At 45.1% G+C, this 14637-nt stretch overlaps 1 protein-coding gene across 4 annotated transcripts in view; it reads left to right on the forward strand.

Moving 5' to 3' along the window:
- Positions 1-14637, forward strand: part of TSC2 (TSC complex subunit 2) — a 243100-nt gene that overhangs the window by 206116 nt on the left and 22347 nt on the right. For 2 of the 4 annotated variants that reach the window (XM_085629402.1, XM_085629404.1), the window contains 2 exons: positions 3974-4042; positions 6774-6934. In XM_085629402.1, the coding sequence (XP_085485528.1) occupies positions 3974-4042; positions 6774-6934 (230 nt within the window). The remainder of the gene's footprint in view (positions 1-3973; positions 4043-6773; positions 6935-14637) is intronic. The other 2 variants (XM_085629403.1, XM_085629405.1) reach the window with 1 other exon arrangement.

A 14637-nucleotide genomic window follows, 5' to 3' on the forward strand; every position in this document is an offset into this window, starting at 1 on the left:
GTTATGGATGATCTTAGAGGGGAGGCGGATAAAGGCCTTACCCAGGCCCTGGTTCTCCTGGATTTGTCAGCCGCTTTTGACACGGTCGATCATAACCTCTTGATTGACCGTGTCTGTAATGCCTGGATCCAGGGCTTGGCTTTGAAATGGCTCTCCTCCTACCTTAGCAACTGGTTCCAATCGGTAAGCCTTGCCAACTTCTCTTCTAAGAAACTGGAATTGACCTGTGGGGTTCCCCAGGGCTCCTCCCTCTCCCCGCTTCTTTTTAACCTGTACCTCCTTCCTCTAATCTCTTCCTTGCGGGAAAGGAAAGTTGGGACATATAATTACGTGGATGATCTTCAACTGGTCTTTGACATTAATCTCTCTCCATCTTCTGTGTCTCATTTTCAAGACACTGACCTTCATAGGTGAGTGGATGAACGAAAATCAACTGAAGCTCAACCCTGATAAAACCGAGCTGATCCTCACTGGAGGTCTTGCTAATCCATGGAACTCCAACTTTTGGCCCTCTACCCTGGACAACCCTCCCCTTCCTGTTAGCTCAGCCAAAAGTTTGAGTATAGTGGTAAGCAATGACCTATCGTTGAAGGCTCAGATCAGCTCGGTGGTTTCTGCTGGGGTCTTTCAACTACGTAGAATTAAGAAGATCAGCAGATTTCTGTCTCGGGAAGCTCTGACCTTAGTGATCTTGGCCTTGGTCATCTCCCGACTGGACTATGCGAATTCACTCTATGTAGGCATCCCGGCTTACCAACTCAGATGCCTCCAGCTAGTCCAGAATCAGGCTGCTAGACTGATCTTTCACCAACCTAAATGGCATTGCGTGAGACCATTGCTGAAAAGCCTCCATTGGCTCCCTGTGGCTATGCGTAGCTTATCTAAGTTGGGATGCACGATTTTCAAAGCTCTTTACGTCAATAGTCCAGCTTTCATCTCGTCCAAGATTCTGCGCTATGCCCCCACTCGTAATCTACGATCTTCCTATCTGAATCTGCTAGTCACTCCCATTTTTAAACGCAAGAAACGCGGTGGCTCCCGATTTGCAGTCTTGGCTCCCCAGTTTTGGAACTCGCTGCCCGTGGAGCTGAGGTCGGCAACCTCTTATGCACCTTTCAGAAAACAGCTGAAGATCTGGTTGTTTTCCCAGGCTTATGACAAATAGGCTTACCCCTCTGTTGCTGCCTTACTTCCACTCAAGCGCCAAGAAACCGTTTGGTGAACGTGCGCTTGATAAGTACTTTATAACATAACCTAACAATCCAACGGCTTCACGACTTGGGATTCATGGTAAACCTTACCAAATCCCATCTCCAACCATCCAACAGGCAACAGTATCTAGGGGCTACAATACACTTCAAAAGCTCTAGCATAACGCACCATACAAGCTCTAATAGCAAAATTTCAGCCTCAACACTCGCTACCAGCGCAAGTGTTCAAGCAGCTATTCGGGATGATGGCCTCTTGCATTCTCATCGTTCTGTATGCACGACTCCATATGCGTCTCTTACAGGAGTGTTTGGCACGTCAGTGGAATCAGGCTCAAGGTCTACTAACAGATTTGGTGTTGGTAGACAACCGCATCCATCGCTCTCTGCAGTGGTGGAACACACAAAACCTTTCCAAAGGGCAGCCGTTCCTCGACCCGGTTCCACAGGTAGTGCTAACAGCGGATGCATCGCTCACCGGCTGGGGAGCTCATCTTCAAACCCATACCATTCAGGGCATATGGACCCCTCAACAAAAACCGTTCCACATAAATTACCTGGAATTGTTGGCGATCTTCCTAGCGTTGAAATCTTTTCAACTCCACCTCGTAAACAAAGCTGTCCTGGTCCATACAGACAACATGACAGCAATGTATTAAATACAAAAACAGGGGACACACACACTCTACAGCTTTCACACCTAGCTCAAAGCATATGGAGATGGTCCATCCCCCAAAATACATAACTCCTTGCAGAACACCTTCCTGGAGTACACAATCCAATTGCAGATCTGCTCAGTCGCAAAACATAGCAGATCCACGAATGGAAACTTCATCCTCAAGTTCTGCTTCCATTCTTTCAAATGTGGGGCCACCCAGAAATAGACCTGTTCGCCACACACTAAAACGCAAAATGCCCAAGCTTCCCCTCCAGGTATCCACACCCATTGTCCAAAGGCAAAGCGCTATGGATGAACTGGTCAGGCAAATTTGTTTATGCTTTCCCACCTCTCCCACTCCTTCCGCTAGTGGTTCGGAAAGTCAAACCGCATTTCCTCACAATGATCCTGATTGCTCCAAAATGGGCCCAACAGCCATGGTTCACAACCCTCTTGGAACTAACACCTGAAGTCTTAGACTTTGGCTACCTTAATCTCCCGCCAGACTGCATGAACATCATTAAAGAGGCTAGACGTCCTACCACTAGGACTTGCGATGCTGCAAAGTGGAAAATATTTGTAATTTACTGTACAAATAACAATCAACCCACTAGATGCTTCTACTCAAGACATCATCTGTTACCTTTTGTATCTACAACAATGTAACCTAGCGTATACATCCATTAGACTACATCTCGCGGCAATAGTAGCCTACCTCCAAAACAGACAACACTTGTCTTTGTTTGAGTACCAGCTATCAAGGCATTTATGGAAGGACTTAAAAGAATAATTCCATCTAGAGTTCCACCCTCTCCAGTATTGAACCTAAATGTGGTACTTACCAGGCTCATGGGTCCCCCATTTGAACCTATGCATAAATGCGAATTACAATTTCTCACCTGGAAAGTGGCTTTCCTGGTTGCGATCACATCTCTCAGAAGAGTCAGTGAACTCAAAGCATTAACCATAGAAAAACCATTTCTCCAAATCGATCATAACAAAGTGGTTCTTAGGACTAACCCAAAAAGTCTACCTAAAGTCGTCCCTGCTTTCCACCTTAACCAGTCTGTAGAACTCTGTGTTTTCCCTCTTCCAGACTCAGTAGCCGAACGGGCTTCTCACACGCTAGACGTAAAATGAGCAATACTTTACTACATTGAAAGAACAACATCCTTTAGAAAGACTAAATAACTTTTTGTGGCTTCCTCCCCACCTCATAAAGGCAATCCTATCTCAAAAACAGGGATTGCAAGCTGGGTTGTTAAATGCATCCAAATATGCTATGCTAATGCCAAACGCACCTTAACCATTCCCCATAGGGCTCACTCCACACATAAACTAGTGGCATCTATGGCATTCTTAGGGAACGTTCCCCTAGATGACATCTGCAAAGCAGCAACTTGGTCTACACCACACACGTTCACAAAACACTATTGTGTAGACGTGCAAGCCAAACAACAAGCTAGTGTGGGCCAGGCTGTATTACGAACACTTTTTTAAACCACTGCAACACATACAGGTTGCCACCACTAAGGAGGTAACTTCTGTATAGTCTATGCACAAGTATACGATCTACAGCTCATATGCCCCGAACGGAAAATGCTACTTACCAGTATGCATCTGTTCTTGGCATGTAGAGCTGTAGATTCGTATACGCCCACCCACCTCCCCGGATACCTCCATCTGTTCCAGTAGTATCTTACTCAGAAACATTACACATGAACATCCTTTTCTATTTCTTACTAACTCCATCATAACCCTCCATGGCAAAACAATCTGGAGATTCAGTCGATACCCATGCGCACTATCGTCTTAAGGAGGAGTGATCTACCTCGTGACTACAAAAGACTTCCAAGACAAAAACAAAGTGCAAACATCCAAGCCCAACACCAGATGGCGATCTATGCACAAGTATACGAATCTACAGCTCTACATGCCAAGAACTGATGCATACTGGTAAGTAGCATTTTCCTTTATAGACTTGTGGAAGAAAGGTGAGCAGAGGCGACACCACAGCTTGCAGCTCGCCATTTTATTCTTTTGTTTTGCTGATGATACCTGTGTCTCTTTGGTTTGATGAGCAGCTCCCATTGGTTTCCTTTTGCAGTGGCCTCTTTTTCTTCCATCCACCCGTCCAGTGGTCAAGGGAAGTTGCGCAGGAGTGTTTCCTGGGCAGGTACCTATGGCATTTGAAGGGAAACTAAAGCAAAAAAATCTTCACTTGTTGGGGAGTTCGAAAGCACACCTGTGATTCATAATATACCAACTCCCCCGACCATGTTGTGCTTTGTTTCTCGTTTGTAGTGCCTCCGCTTACCATCAAGGTGCCCCTGACCAGCATGATAATTTCTGAGCCAGAACGCGCACTTGCACTGCCAGTTCATGTCCCTGCACTCCTTACCCTTTGTCTGTGCTTGGGCATTAAGTTTCAGAGAAAAATTGATGAACAACCTTAAATAATTATTTGTTTAGTCTGACTTAATTTACGATTAATAACTGTTCAGTGTGGTGGATTGAGCAAGATCACAATTGCATCGTTTTAGTTTTGGCACTTACCTTACTGGGTGATTTCACTACAAGTTCATGATTTGTTCTTCTCAGGATAAATAAGATGCAACATGGTTGGATGGCTTCCTTCCAGCATGGACACGTTTTTACTGCTGGTTATTGTAGGTTGATCGTATTTTGTAACCTGTTTCTTGGCCCTTGAGTTGTCTGTTTGTGCTGTACAATAAGATTCAAACACCACAATCCTCTTCTGATTAAGCAAACTGAAAGCTGTTCACAAAGTAAGGACACTGTTCTCCACTTTGCTAACTTCTTTAGCAATGTGTGAAAGATTTGGATATAGATTTCCAAGGCTGGGGAGTTGTGTTCTTTTTGAGGAACAAGCAAGATTTAGCTCAGTGAGGGCATTTAAGTGTTCTGTGAAGCCTACATTTATGCAGACCACGAAGTATGGTCTTGTGTTGTCATGCAGAAAGTGATTATTTATGGTTACGGTTAGTTTACTTTGAAGTTTAATGAGATTCTTGATGGAAATTTGTGGTTACTTGGTTAATCAGAGTTATATCTCTGAGATGACATCAGAATCCATAACTGAGCTTTATTTCAGATGTATCAGGTAAACTGGTGTCTGGTCTGTAGTTCCCATCAAGCAAAGCTCAAGATCCGTTCTGGATATTGTCTGCCGTGACTAAGGATGGGATTGGCCTGAGGTCCTGGTGGCTTGTATATAATGGGACAGTGTTTGGGAGCCTTAAACTGTCACCGAGAGATTCTGCTAGACACATTGATTGTAGCTGTTTGTCCATCACACATATAATGTGTCCATGTGCTAAAGGAAGCAGTCACACTGTGATAAACCTAAGTATGGATTATAATGGGTGGATTGTAATTTTCATCTTTGGTACTAGAACCGTTTGAGTGAAGTATGCTTCCAGTTGCATACTTTAGTGTAGAAAGTAGCGTTAACTAGTTTCTTTTGATTGATCTACACATTGTTGAAGGATGGTTCTGCAAATTCCTGTTCAGCTCAAGAAAGAAACATAGCTCCATGATCCAGTTAGACCTGGCCAAAGATAAGGGACCTCCTTGAATAAGATGAGAATATCTCTGCAGATGGCACCTCACTCTTCCCTTCTCTGGCAGTTGTTCAAGGGCGTTCTGGCTCAGACTCCGAGCTAATCAAACCAGCACGTTTACTGAGATTTGTGTGCAACGCTTAACTTTTAATTGCTTCATTGAGTGACTCTGGCCCTGCATTCTGAAATCAGTCCAGAAAACTGCTTTTTATGATTTTCTGTTATGTTTCTGCGGCTGTTTTCAATTGGTTTGTGCTTACGGTTTGTCTTTAACATGTCTTATGTCCTCTACAGAGAGATGGAGCTCTGCTGCAGCCTTTTCCTTCAGAGTGATATGGGGAGAGTTTGGTATCTTGCCAAAGTTCACAGTCTGTAGTCAGATTGAAAGGGGTGAACTTAAGAAGTGATTTTCTGTTAACTTTACCTTCTTCCCTTTCTGCTTTTCTTTTCTTGTGTTCTTTAGATTAAGATGACCCCCCTTGAATAACCTCCCACACCCTTGCAGCCATTGCAGTGTGATTTTCTTTTATATGTAGCTGGGAGTGGGGTACAGGGTACTGTTCTGCATCTGTACTTATTCTAGTATTTCATGTCCTTTTCTTGTGCACCTGCGGTCTGCCCATTGGGGCCTTTGCAATTTCTCCTAAGCTTTGTAAGACATGTACCATGTCCAGTATTTGTCTTTGTGTATTTGACGCACTCTGGAAGAAGGTATGACAAATTGTCTCTGTAGCGACTGTCTTTTCCCAGTAACTAATATTTAAAAGGGCTTGGCAATCTTGTGTGGAAAACATGTCTCCCCTTTCTTTCTTGTTCATTAGCTAGCACTATGTTAACAAAGGTGTTAACATTGTGTTAATTATAGATTTCGTAAAAGTAAGTCGCACTCTCCTAACATTTACTTTTCCGTAAACCACTGAAAAGTCGTTCCCCTTCGATAGCTGGATTTAGTTTATGTCGACAGGTGCGCGTGTCTAATTTATAGCGGAGTTATTCCTCTCTGCCTTACCCTGGTCTTCAGCTAGAAAATATCCCTGTTCTCTGGTTTTAGGGTCCAAAGGTAAATGAGGTTGGACTTGCTGCATGAGTGCCCGGAGTGACAATGATCTCAAAAGTAGTCGACGCCTATAAGCAGTTCACCCTTGCATCTGATCCACTCTCTGAAGATGTGACTCTGGCAAATTCCATTGAAACTGGTCTGTTTGCCTGTTGCAGTTGTGTTCACTCTTGTAGGGAACAGGCTGACACTGTATTTCATGGGGCCATCCAGCCGGCGGTTTAAAACGCACTGTTCTGCAGCACTGTTTTCCTTTGTCTTGTTAGAATCTGATGTGGTCCTGGAAGAGGGATACCAGGCTGATTCGGATCTGAAAGAAGATACTTTGCCAGCAGAGCCCAGGGAATTATGTGATTTTGAGCCAGCCGTTCCTGCACTGTCTGTGAACAAAGCGAAGCCTCTTCTGCACTCTGAACTTTTCAGTCGGGTAAGGTACCCTGATTCAGGTTCCTCGATTAGCTCTGTTAATGACTGTGATGTAGATGCTTCAAGCAGATTACTTGTATAGAAATGTATCCAGGTGCACTGCTGGACCTGGAATTGTTTTTAGCACTGCTGAGCGGGCGGGTGCTAGGTATCCCCTGAGGTCCATGAGAATGCTTACTGGACTGCAGTACCAATTATTTATTATGTGAACATGAGAATAACGAGTGAACTGAAAAGAAGCAAAGCAAACCTATATAATTTAAAGGTAATAAACAATACAAAAATAATAGTTTCAAAAATTTAAAAAGGAGAAGAAAGGTGAAAAGTTCATAAAAGGCAAAATTAAAAGACAAGAAGGAAATAAGGTGGAAGGGCTAAGAGTATAAAGGTGGGGGGGAACATGAGACATTAAGAATAGAAAGAAATTAAACAACAGAGAAAAATAGAAACAAAAAACATAAAATGGTACAAAAGACAAAGTGTAAGTGGTTCAAGTGGTAAAAGGAGTGGAGAAACGAAGCAAGAAAAGTATAAAAACTCAGGGAACTCTAACCCACCTCATCAAAGTAGTCCTTGTTGGAAGAACAGATTCTGAAGTTAGAGAAGTTGAAGGCATCTTTTCTCCTTTCTCTGTAAGTCTTGCCTGTTCAGACAGTCCGTGCTAGACAAAGTACCAGCCTTGAACTTGCCTCTGCCTCTCCTTCAGTGCGTAACAGTTAGTGGTGTTAACTGAAGGAGCCTCTGATGTGCCACACATATCCTTTGATTCATTGCTGCTTTCCATTCTGTTTCTTTTGGAGCAGATGCCTTAAGCTCTGTTTCGATGCGAGCAGAGCAGGCAGTGACGTTCGCAACAGGAGCCCCCCATGTGCCACAGTCTGATTCTTCATTGCTGCTTTCTACATTGTCATACATGGAGCTGATATCCTAAGCTCTGTTTTGAATCAATTATACATTGGTCAGGGCACCTGTCATAGCTTTGCAGGAGCTGTTGAATATGTTCTTGTCTGAAGAGATCACAGGAACACAACCTCTCCTGCATAGACTCCTATTTTTGATCTATGGTACAGACTCAAATACATTTCTTTTAGTCTATCTGAGAAACAGATACCTCCAACATTATGAGAATGCAAGTGAGCCTGATACTTCTCCAGTGGTATTGTCTACATTTCAATCTTTCTTAAGATGTATGAATTTGTATGGTACGCATGTCACCTGGCAGGGAATTCTGGAGTATGGGTGCTTCCCGGACTGGGGCCTAGTGGAATAGCCAGGTTTTCACTTTTTTGCAGAATTCTAAGACTGAGCTAGCAGCTGTGATGTGCAGGCAGGCGGGGGGGGGGGGGGGGGGGGGGGGGATTAGCCACGTATGAGAAGACTCCGCAGCAGGCTTTGACTCTATGGCTGCAGGGAACGTGGGCAAGAAGGAGTTTGGAGAGTGGTCTGGCAGGTGTGTTGAAGCTGATGCCGCTGTTCAGGTACGCGGGCCTGTGCAGTGCTTTGTATGTGTGTTTTGAGGAGTTTCAAAAGGGCATATCTATAAATGAGGAGCCAGTGGGGGTCCATGAGGTGGGTGGAAATCTGAGTGCAGTGTAGGAGTTTGAGCATGTTCTGGATAATCTGGTGTCTCCTGGTGAGCTGTGTGGGGATGCCAACATATATAGTGCGTTTCTGTAGTCCAACTTGGTGGTGATCAGTGTTTGGATAATGGTCCAGCGGGTTCGGTTTTGAGCACATGCCATTTGAAGACTTTTCAGAGGATTTTGAGAGTGCGATAGCAGGAAGAGGTGACTAAAATGATCTTACTGGTCATAGAGATTTGACTGTCGCTAATGATTCCTAGGGAACAGATTTGTTTCCCTGGAATGGAAGTGGGTCCTCATTCTTAGGGCACATCAGGCGGAGGGTCCGAGGTCTTTTCAATAGAGAACCACTTCTCTATTGGGAAAGTTGAGCTTAAGCAATTGTCCTCCTCCGTTCTGTGACTTTGAACATGCAGTTGATGATTTTGTTCTGTGTGTTGGTGGTATCATCTGAGAGGGAGAGTATGAGCTGGGTGTCATTGGAGTAAAATGTCCGTGAGCTTGGATGGTGTTAGCGAGTGGGACCATGTAGACCTTGAATAGCGTGGGGCTGTGCGAGGAGCCGTGAGGGATCCCTTAGTTCAGGTTGGAGGTGTAGTGGGCCAGGCTGACTGATTGCATGCGGCCTGTAAGGAAGGAGTAATCCGGAGGAGTGCAGGTTGGTGAATTTCAGTATCACGGAGGCATTGGATAAGGACTGGGTTGGAGATGGAGTTGTATGTGGTGGAGTGGTCAAGAAGGATGTGTGCTGCAGTGCCGCCTTTTTCATAACGCAGATGTTGGCAGGTATGAGGGCGGGCTCAGTGCTGTGATTAGGCCTGAAGCAGATTAGAAAGGTGTCCAGGAACGTGGAGTTAGTGACAGTTGTTGAGAATCGTGGTGAAACTAGAGCAGATAGGGTTGAATCCTTTAAATATTAAAGTGTGGGCAGGGGTCGTACTGTGGTCCAGAGTGCATGGTAGTGATTTACAGTTGTTGCTGAAGTAGTGGGAGATCTGGGACAGAGTTCCTGTGCGGAGATGTCTGTTGTGGACCTGACTGTGGTGGAGGTGAATCCCTTCACTATGGAGAAGTTCGCTTTGGAATTATTGGAGCTCTTTTCAATTCGTTCAGTCAAGGTGAGTGTTTGTAGACCTAAGTCGCTGGTGGTAGAATCGAAGGGCATACTTGTAGGTGTCTTGGGTGTTTTGACAGTTAAGTGCCTACTGTTTGCCGTGGTGTTTGGTGAGTCTTATCTACTTACCAACTTGCTTGTCTGGTCCGTGCAGTTGGAGAGGTTTTGAGCGGGCTATGGTGTCTGCACAGAAGGTGATCTAGGGGTTTAAGTTGGTGATAGCTTGTGAGAAAGGGCCTTGTTGTGGCGGGGTTTGGAGTTCAGAGGTCCAGGTGTCTTCGAGGATTTCTTCCAATTGCATTGGGTGGTTTTGGTGGGAGCGGTTCTATGTTGATGAGGTAGGTGTAGGTTGAAGCGGATGAGGAAGTGGTCATCATTTTGTCCTCTGTGATGTAAGAGAAGTTGGTGAAGACGGGGTCATGAAGATGTCTGGCGACACGAGTGGGGCCTTTCAATCATTGGGGGAGTCAGTCTTCCAGTAGATTGTTGGTGTTCGGGTTGCTGTGGTCATCTAGGTGGAAGTTGAGGTTGTCAAGGAAGATGAAGAAGCTGGAGTTAAGCACCAGTGGCTCAATGTAGTCTGCAATGGTGTTTACCGAAGTTTTATCTAGGGCCAGGTGCTCAGTAGAGCAGGCCTGTTCCCAGGGTGTTGTGCTAGATAAGTTGAGCTTGAAATCCAGGACTTTGAGGTGGTCATGGGAGCTTGCAGATATAATGGATCATTGGAAGTTTTCTTTGTAGATAATGGCTACTCCGCCGCCAGGTTTGCAGGTTCAGTCCTGTCTTGTGATCTTGTAGCGGGTAGGGATAGTCATTGCAATGTTGGGGGCACATGTCTGGCTGAGCTATGTCTTGGTCAAGAAGAGATGGCCCAGGAAGAGGTTGTGTAGCAGGTCCCAGGATTCGATGGCGTGTCTGATGAGGAAGCAGGTGTTGAGGAGGTTAGTTAAGGTGCCATGAGTGGAGATTTTGCGCAGAGAGTGATGAAGGGCTGTGTATGTAGTGGGGTGCTGGGATTGTGCAAGAGAAGTAGTAGGTGGTGTAAAGGAACGCACCTTCGGTGCAGATGGCTGTGGTCAGGAACAGCAGCTGGACTGGCATATGCTGTTTGGGGCAAGAATGTCCGTGGCAGAGTAGCAGCTGGGCTGAAGTGGGTGGGAGGCAGAGCAGGGATCCTGGCGCTGGGGGCAGACTGGTTTGCTGAGTTTCTGCTCTGCGGCTGCCACTAAAGAGATTGAGGGGGTGGGGGGGAGATGAGCAGGGAGAGGCCGGAGTGTGTAGCTGGGAAACCCATGAGAAAAAGTTAGGAAAGCTGCAGATGGGGGCTACAGAGAGCGGAGAAAGAGGGGGAAAAAAGGAGGAAAGATGAAAAATGAGAAGGAAATGATAAAGGAGCTGAAAGTCCAAACACCTCTTAAAAGAGGTAGGCGGGAGCAATGGGTGCAAGGATGATAAAGCGAGTTACAAGAGGCAAAGTGGAGAAAAGGCCAGCAAAGCAAGAGTGAGGGATGAGAGAGGAAGCAATCAAGGAAAGTAGAAGTGATGGTGCGAGAGAATAGAAGAGAAGAGCAAGGAGAAAGTGGAGAGCTTAGCCAAGAGTGTGAGGCCTCAGATCTGTGGTGCAGCAGCAGGGTCAGCAAGGGTCAGGTCTCTTCTGATGACCTGGCACATGTATGGTTGACAGGAAGGGCCTGACAGTGCCTACTTAGTCTTTGGGATCTTTTAAATGCTCTGTATTTCTCTTTGCTCAGAGAACCATAGATAGAGTGGATACACAGGTGTGCAGACCACAAGTGGAAACAAAGACGGTCATTGATAGTTTGGAGCGATCAGCAAAGAACTGAGGTTATGATGCCATTGTCTTAAGAGCCTGTGAAAGTAACGTCCCCTCCATGCTGGCTCAGCATCACAGCCCTGCACGAGATGGCTCATCTGACCTAGAAAAGGTTCATGCTACAGACCTTAGACCACAGCTGAGCCAGTGGCGTACTCCCTTTGCCCCTGATGGGGAGGAAGTTTACTTAATTAAGGCAGTTTACCGCGCAGAGCTTTCAACGCATCTTACCATTAGGTAGCATACAGTAATGCCTCATGGTGGATAGCAGGGATAGTAGGCAAAGTTCTTTGTGACAACAGACATTGTAAATTTGACGATTTGAGAGTCTCAAAACATCTTCTTAGAACAGCCATGGACACAGCAGATGCCATGGCCAGTTGTCTGGTGTCCTGGGTAATGCTCTGTAAGCATCGTTCTAGACTCATGACATTTCCTTTTTGGGGAAGTTGTTTGTGAGGAAGACCTATGAATCTTAGCTTATCTATTTAAAGAGTTTTATAAAGCGATGGCAAGACCCAGGGGTATTAGACCACTTAACCTACATGGCAGTGTTAGCAGAAATAGATTATAAAATGAAAGTTTGTAGAGTCGGATCAGATCATTTCTTAGAGAGAAACTACAAATAATATACAATTCGAGGAAGAGACTCTTTCAGTACTTTGTGTTGAAACCCAAAGGATTAAGGAGCCAATTGATAAGATCTTGTAATTGTCTTTTGAAGCTCATGAAGGAGGGGTTTGTTTGGATATGTAATGAGAGGGGATTCCGGATTTTGGGAGCATTGCCCGAGAATGAGTATGCTAAGGCTTTTTGTTTGTTTTTTTGGGTTGGATGAGAAGTAGGGTGTTGGTGCTTCTTAGATTTTTGACTGGCCTGCCTTTGTGAGTTTGGGTGCAAGGTAGGTTGATTTACCGGCGTGGAGAACTTTGTGGGTGAGATGGGCAGTTTTGAAGCAGGGACGGGCTTCGATCGGGAGCCACTCAAGATAATTCAGGGAGGGGGAGATGTGTTTTTGTCTTTTGTCTCCAGTAATCGACCTTGTTACTGCATTTAGACTGGCTTTTAAGGGAGCAAAGTGTGACTTTGCGGTGCCGGTGAGGGTGGCGTTTCTGTAGTCCAGTCTTGAGAGAACCACATTGGTTAAAGGAAAAACAGTAGATGTTATCTGTGGTCCCACAGCAACAGTATTCGAGGTCTGTCAGGTTAAAGACAGCGGTAGCCACCCATCTTCCACAGTTCACCGCTGCCTCTAAAACACTTTAATGCTTGTCTGTCTATTGGTCCGGCATCCCATATCGGACTGTCTAGGTTACTAGATAATTGGAGATTAGCTTGGACCATTGGTGCCAGAAGATCCAGCACTTATGGGACTCCCTGCAGTTCTCCAAAAATCTCTTCCCATCTGCTGCTTCCTTGCAGGGTTGCACTAAGACAGGAAAATGGCCCAGGTACCAAAAATAAAGGTGGCCCCATTAGCGAATCAGGTAGCTATAAATTGGCCCATGTTTGCAAATTGGGGCAGTTTTGAACTTGTAAAGACACCCTGCATAGGTGTTTTGCAAGGTATGGAAGGCTGCATGCACTTGTCCTTGCCGAAGGCTATCTCTGTAATAACGTTAATGAAATCAACAGTAAAAACTGGACCCCTTACCATAAAACAGGCCCCCCAACGGCTTAGAAGCTGCCCACACGTTGACCTATCAGACCACCCCTAATGGTGCTCCCAGATTGCTCTACAGGCTAGTCTAATTCTGCCCCTTGCCACTCTACCACCAGTCTTGCGTCTGCAACAGGAAGTAGCCTTTTTATTGGTGGAGGTAGTGAATTCAATGCTCGGACTGGTGGAATTGAGGAAGAATAGAAAATATTAGCAATGGGAATTTTCTATTCCCCAAGAGGTGTAGTCTGCACACCAAAATAGATCCTAGATTCCTGAATACGTATCAGCAAAAAGTAACATTCAAGATGAGGACCTTCACACACATCTCCTGGGTTTTAGGGCCAGTGGAGCAAGTGGTGTTCATTCATATTCTAGATACCTGCTTCAGTATTCCTCATAGGTGATGGCATGGAGAATCCTATTTTCCATTCTGTTATGGAACATTTCAAGCTTCCTGCTCTACCTTGGGACTGACATTCGCACCAATGGGGTTTTAACCTAGTCCTGGCCATGCTCGCTGCACACCTGATGGGGCAGTGGCTGTGTATTTTTTCTTTACCCTGACTGGCTGAAGGCAAAGAATTCCTCAGAAAAAGGATATTTTCAGCAAAACGTGCAGATTATTCTACAAGCAGGTCCAATTTTCCTTGTATAAAAGTCTTCTTTAATTCAGCATAGCATCTACAGTTCAGAAAGACTGTATCCGTTCTACAGCAGATGGCGAACACCCTTAAGGAAGATACTAATCGCTGTCATTGTTCAGCAGTTTTACTGGATGACCTCTTATCCTCCTGCTAGGTCTCATGGCACTCTGCCTGTTCTTTGAACTTCAGGCCTGGGTGGGAAAGAGATCACTTCAACAGAATGGACTTGAGGGCAAACTTTAGTATACAGTGACGAAGTAGAAGCAGTTAAGCAAAGGACCTGGAGAAGTGTTTTTTGCAAAATAGATCTTCCAAAAGGAATATCATTTTGATCTATATGGCTTCAAAAGCTCCTGCTCAGACACCTCATTATGCAAATGGAGTGCTCTACTGGTGGAGCTATATACCCACAATACCTGGTCTTTAGATCAGCTTTCTGGAACCCATTTAACTAGCTCCCATGGCCACACTTCCATCATGAATTTGAATCTTTCAATTGTGTCGGACTCTACAACTTCCTTGTGTTACATTAACAAGCATAGGTTTGACCAAAATCAGCCCTCTTTTTGGGACTCAGTGACACTGCATTTATATTCAAATATTTTTACAGCATGAAATCTCTTCTGGATTTATGTGCTGTGCATAATTCCACATCTAGTGGCTGGGTCAGCATTTGTACTTGTCAATCCCACTGCCCCTCCACATAACCCTCCATGGTTGTTTACCTCGGTGAAGTTCTAAGACTACATTGTCCGTCTAAAGCCGCAGTGGCCCCATGCAGGATTTACATTTTGGATTCTTTTTTTCGCCTTTAGATTTTGAGGTGTATCCATAGAGCACCTGAAGAACACAAGAATATTAGGCCA

The sequence above is a fragment of the Triturus cristatus genome, chromosome 10 (assembly GCF_964204655.1).
Source record: "Triturus cristatus chromosome 10, aTriCri1.1, whole genome shotgun sequence".
Classification (NCBI taxonomy): Eukaryota; Metazoa; Chordata; class Amphibia; order Caudata; family Salamandridae; genus Triturus; species Triturus cristatus.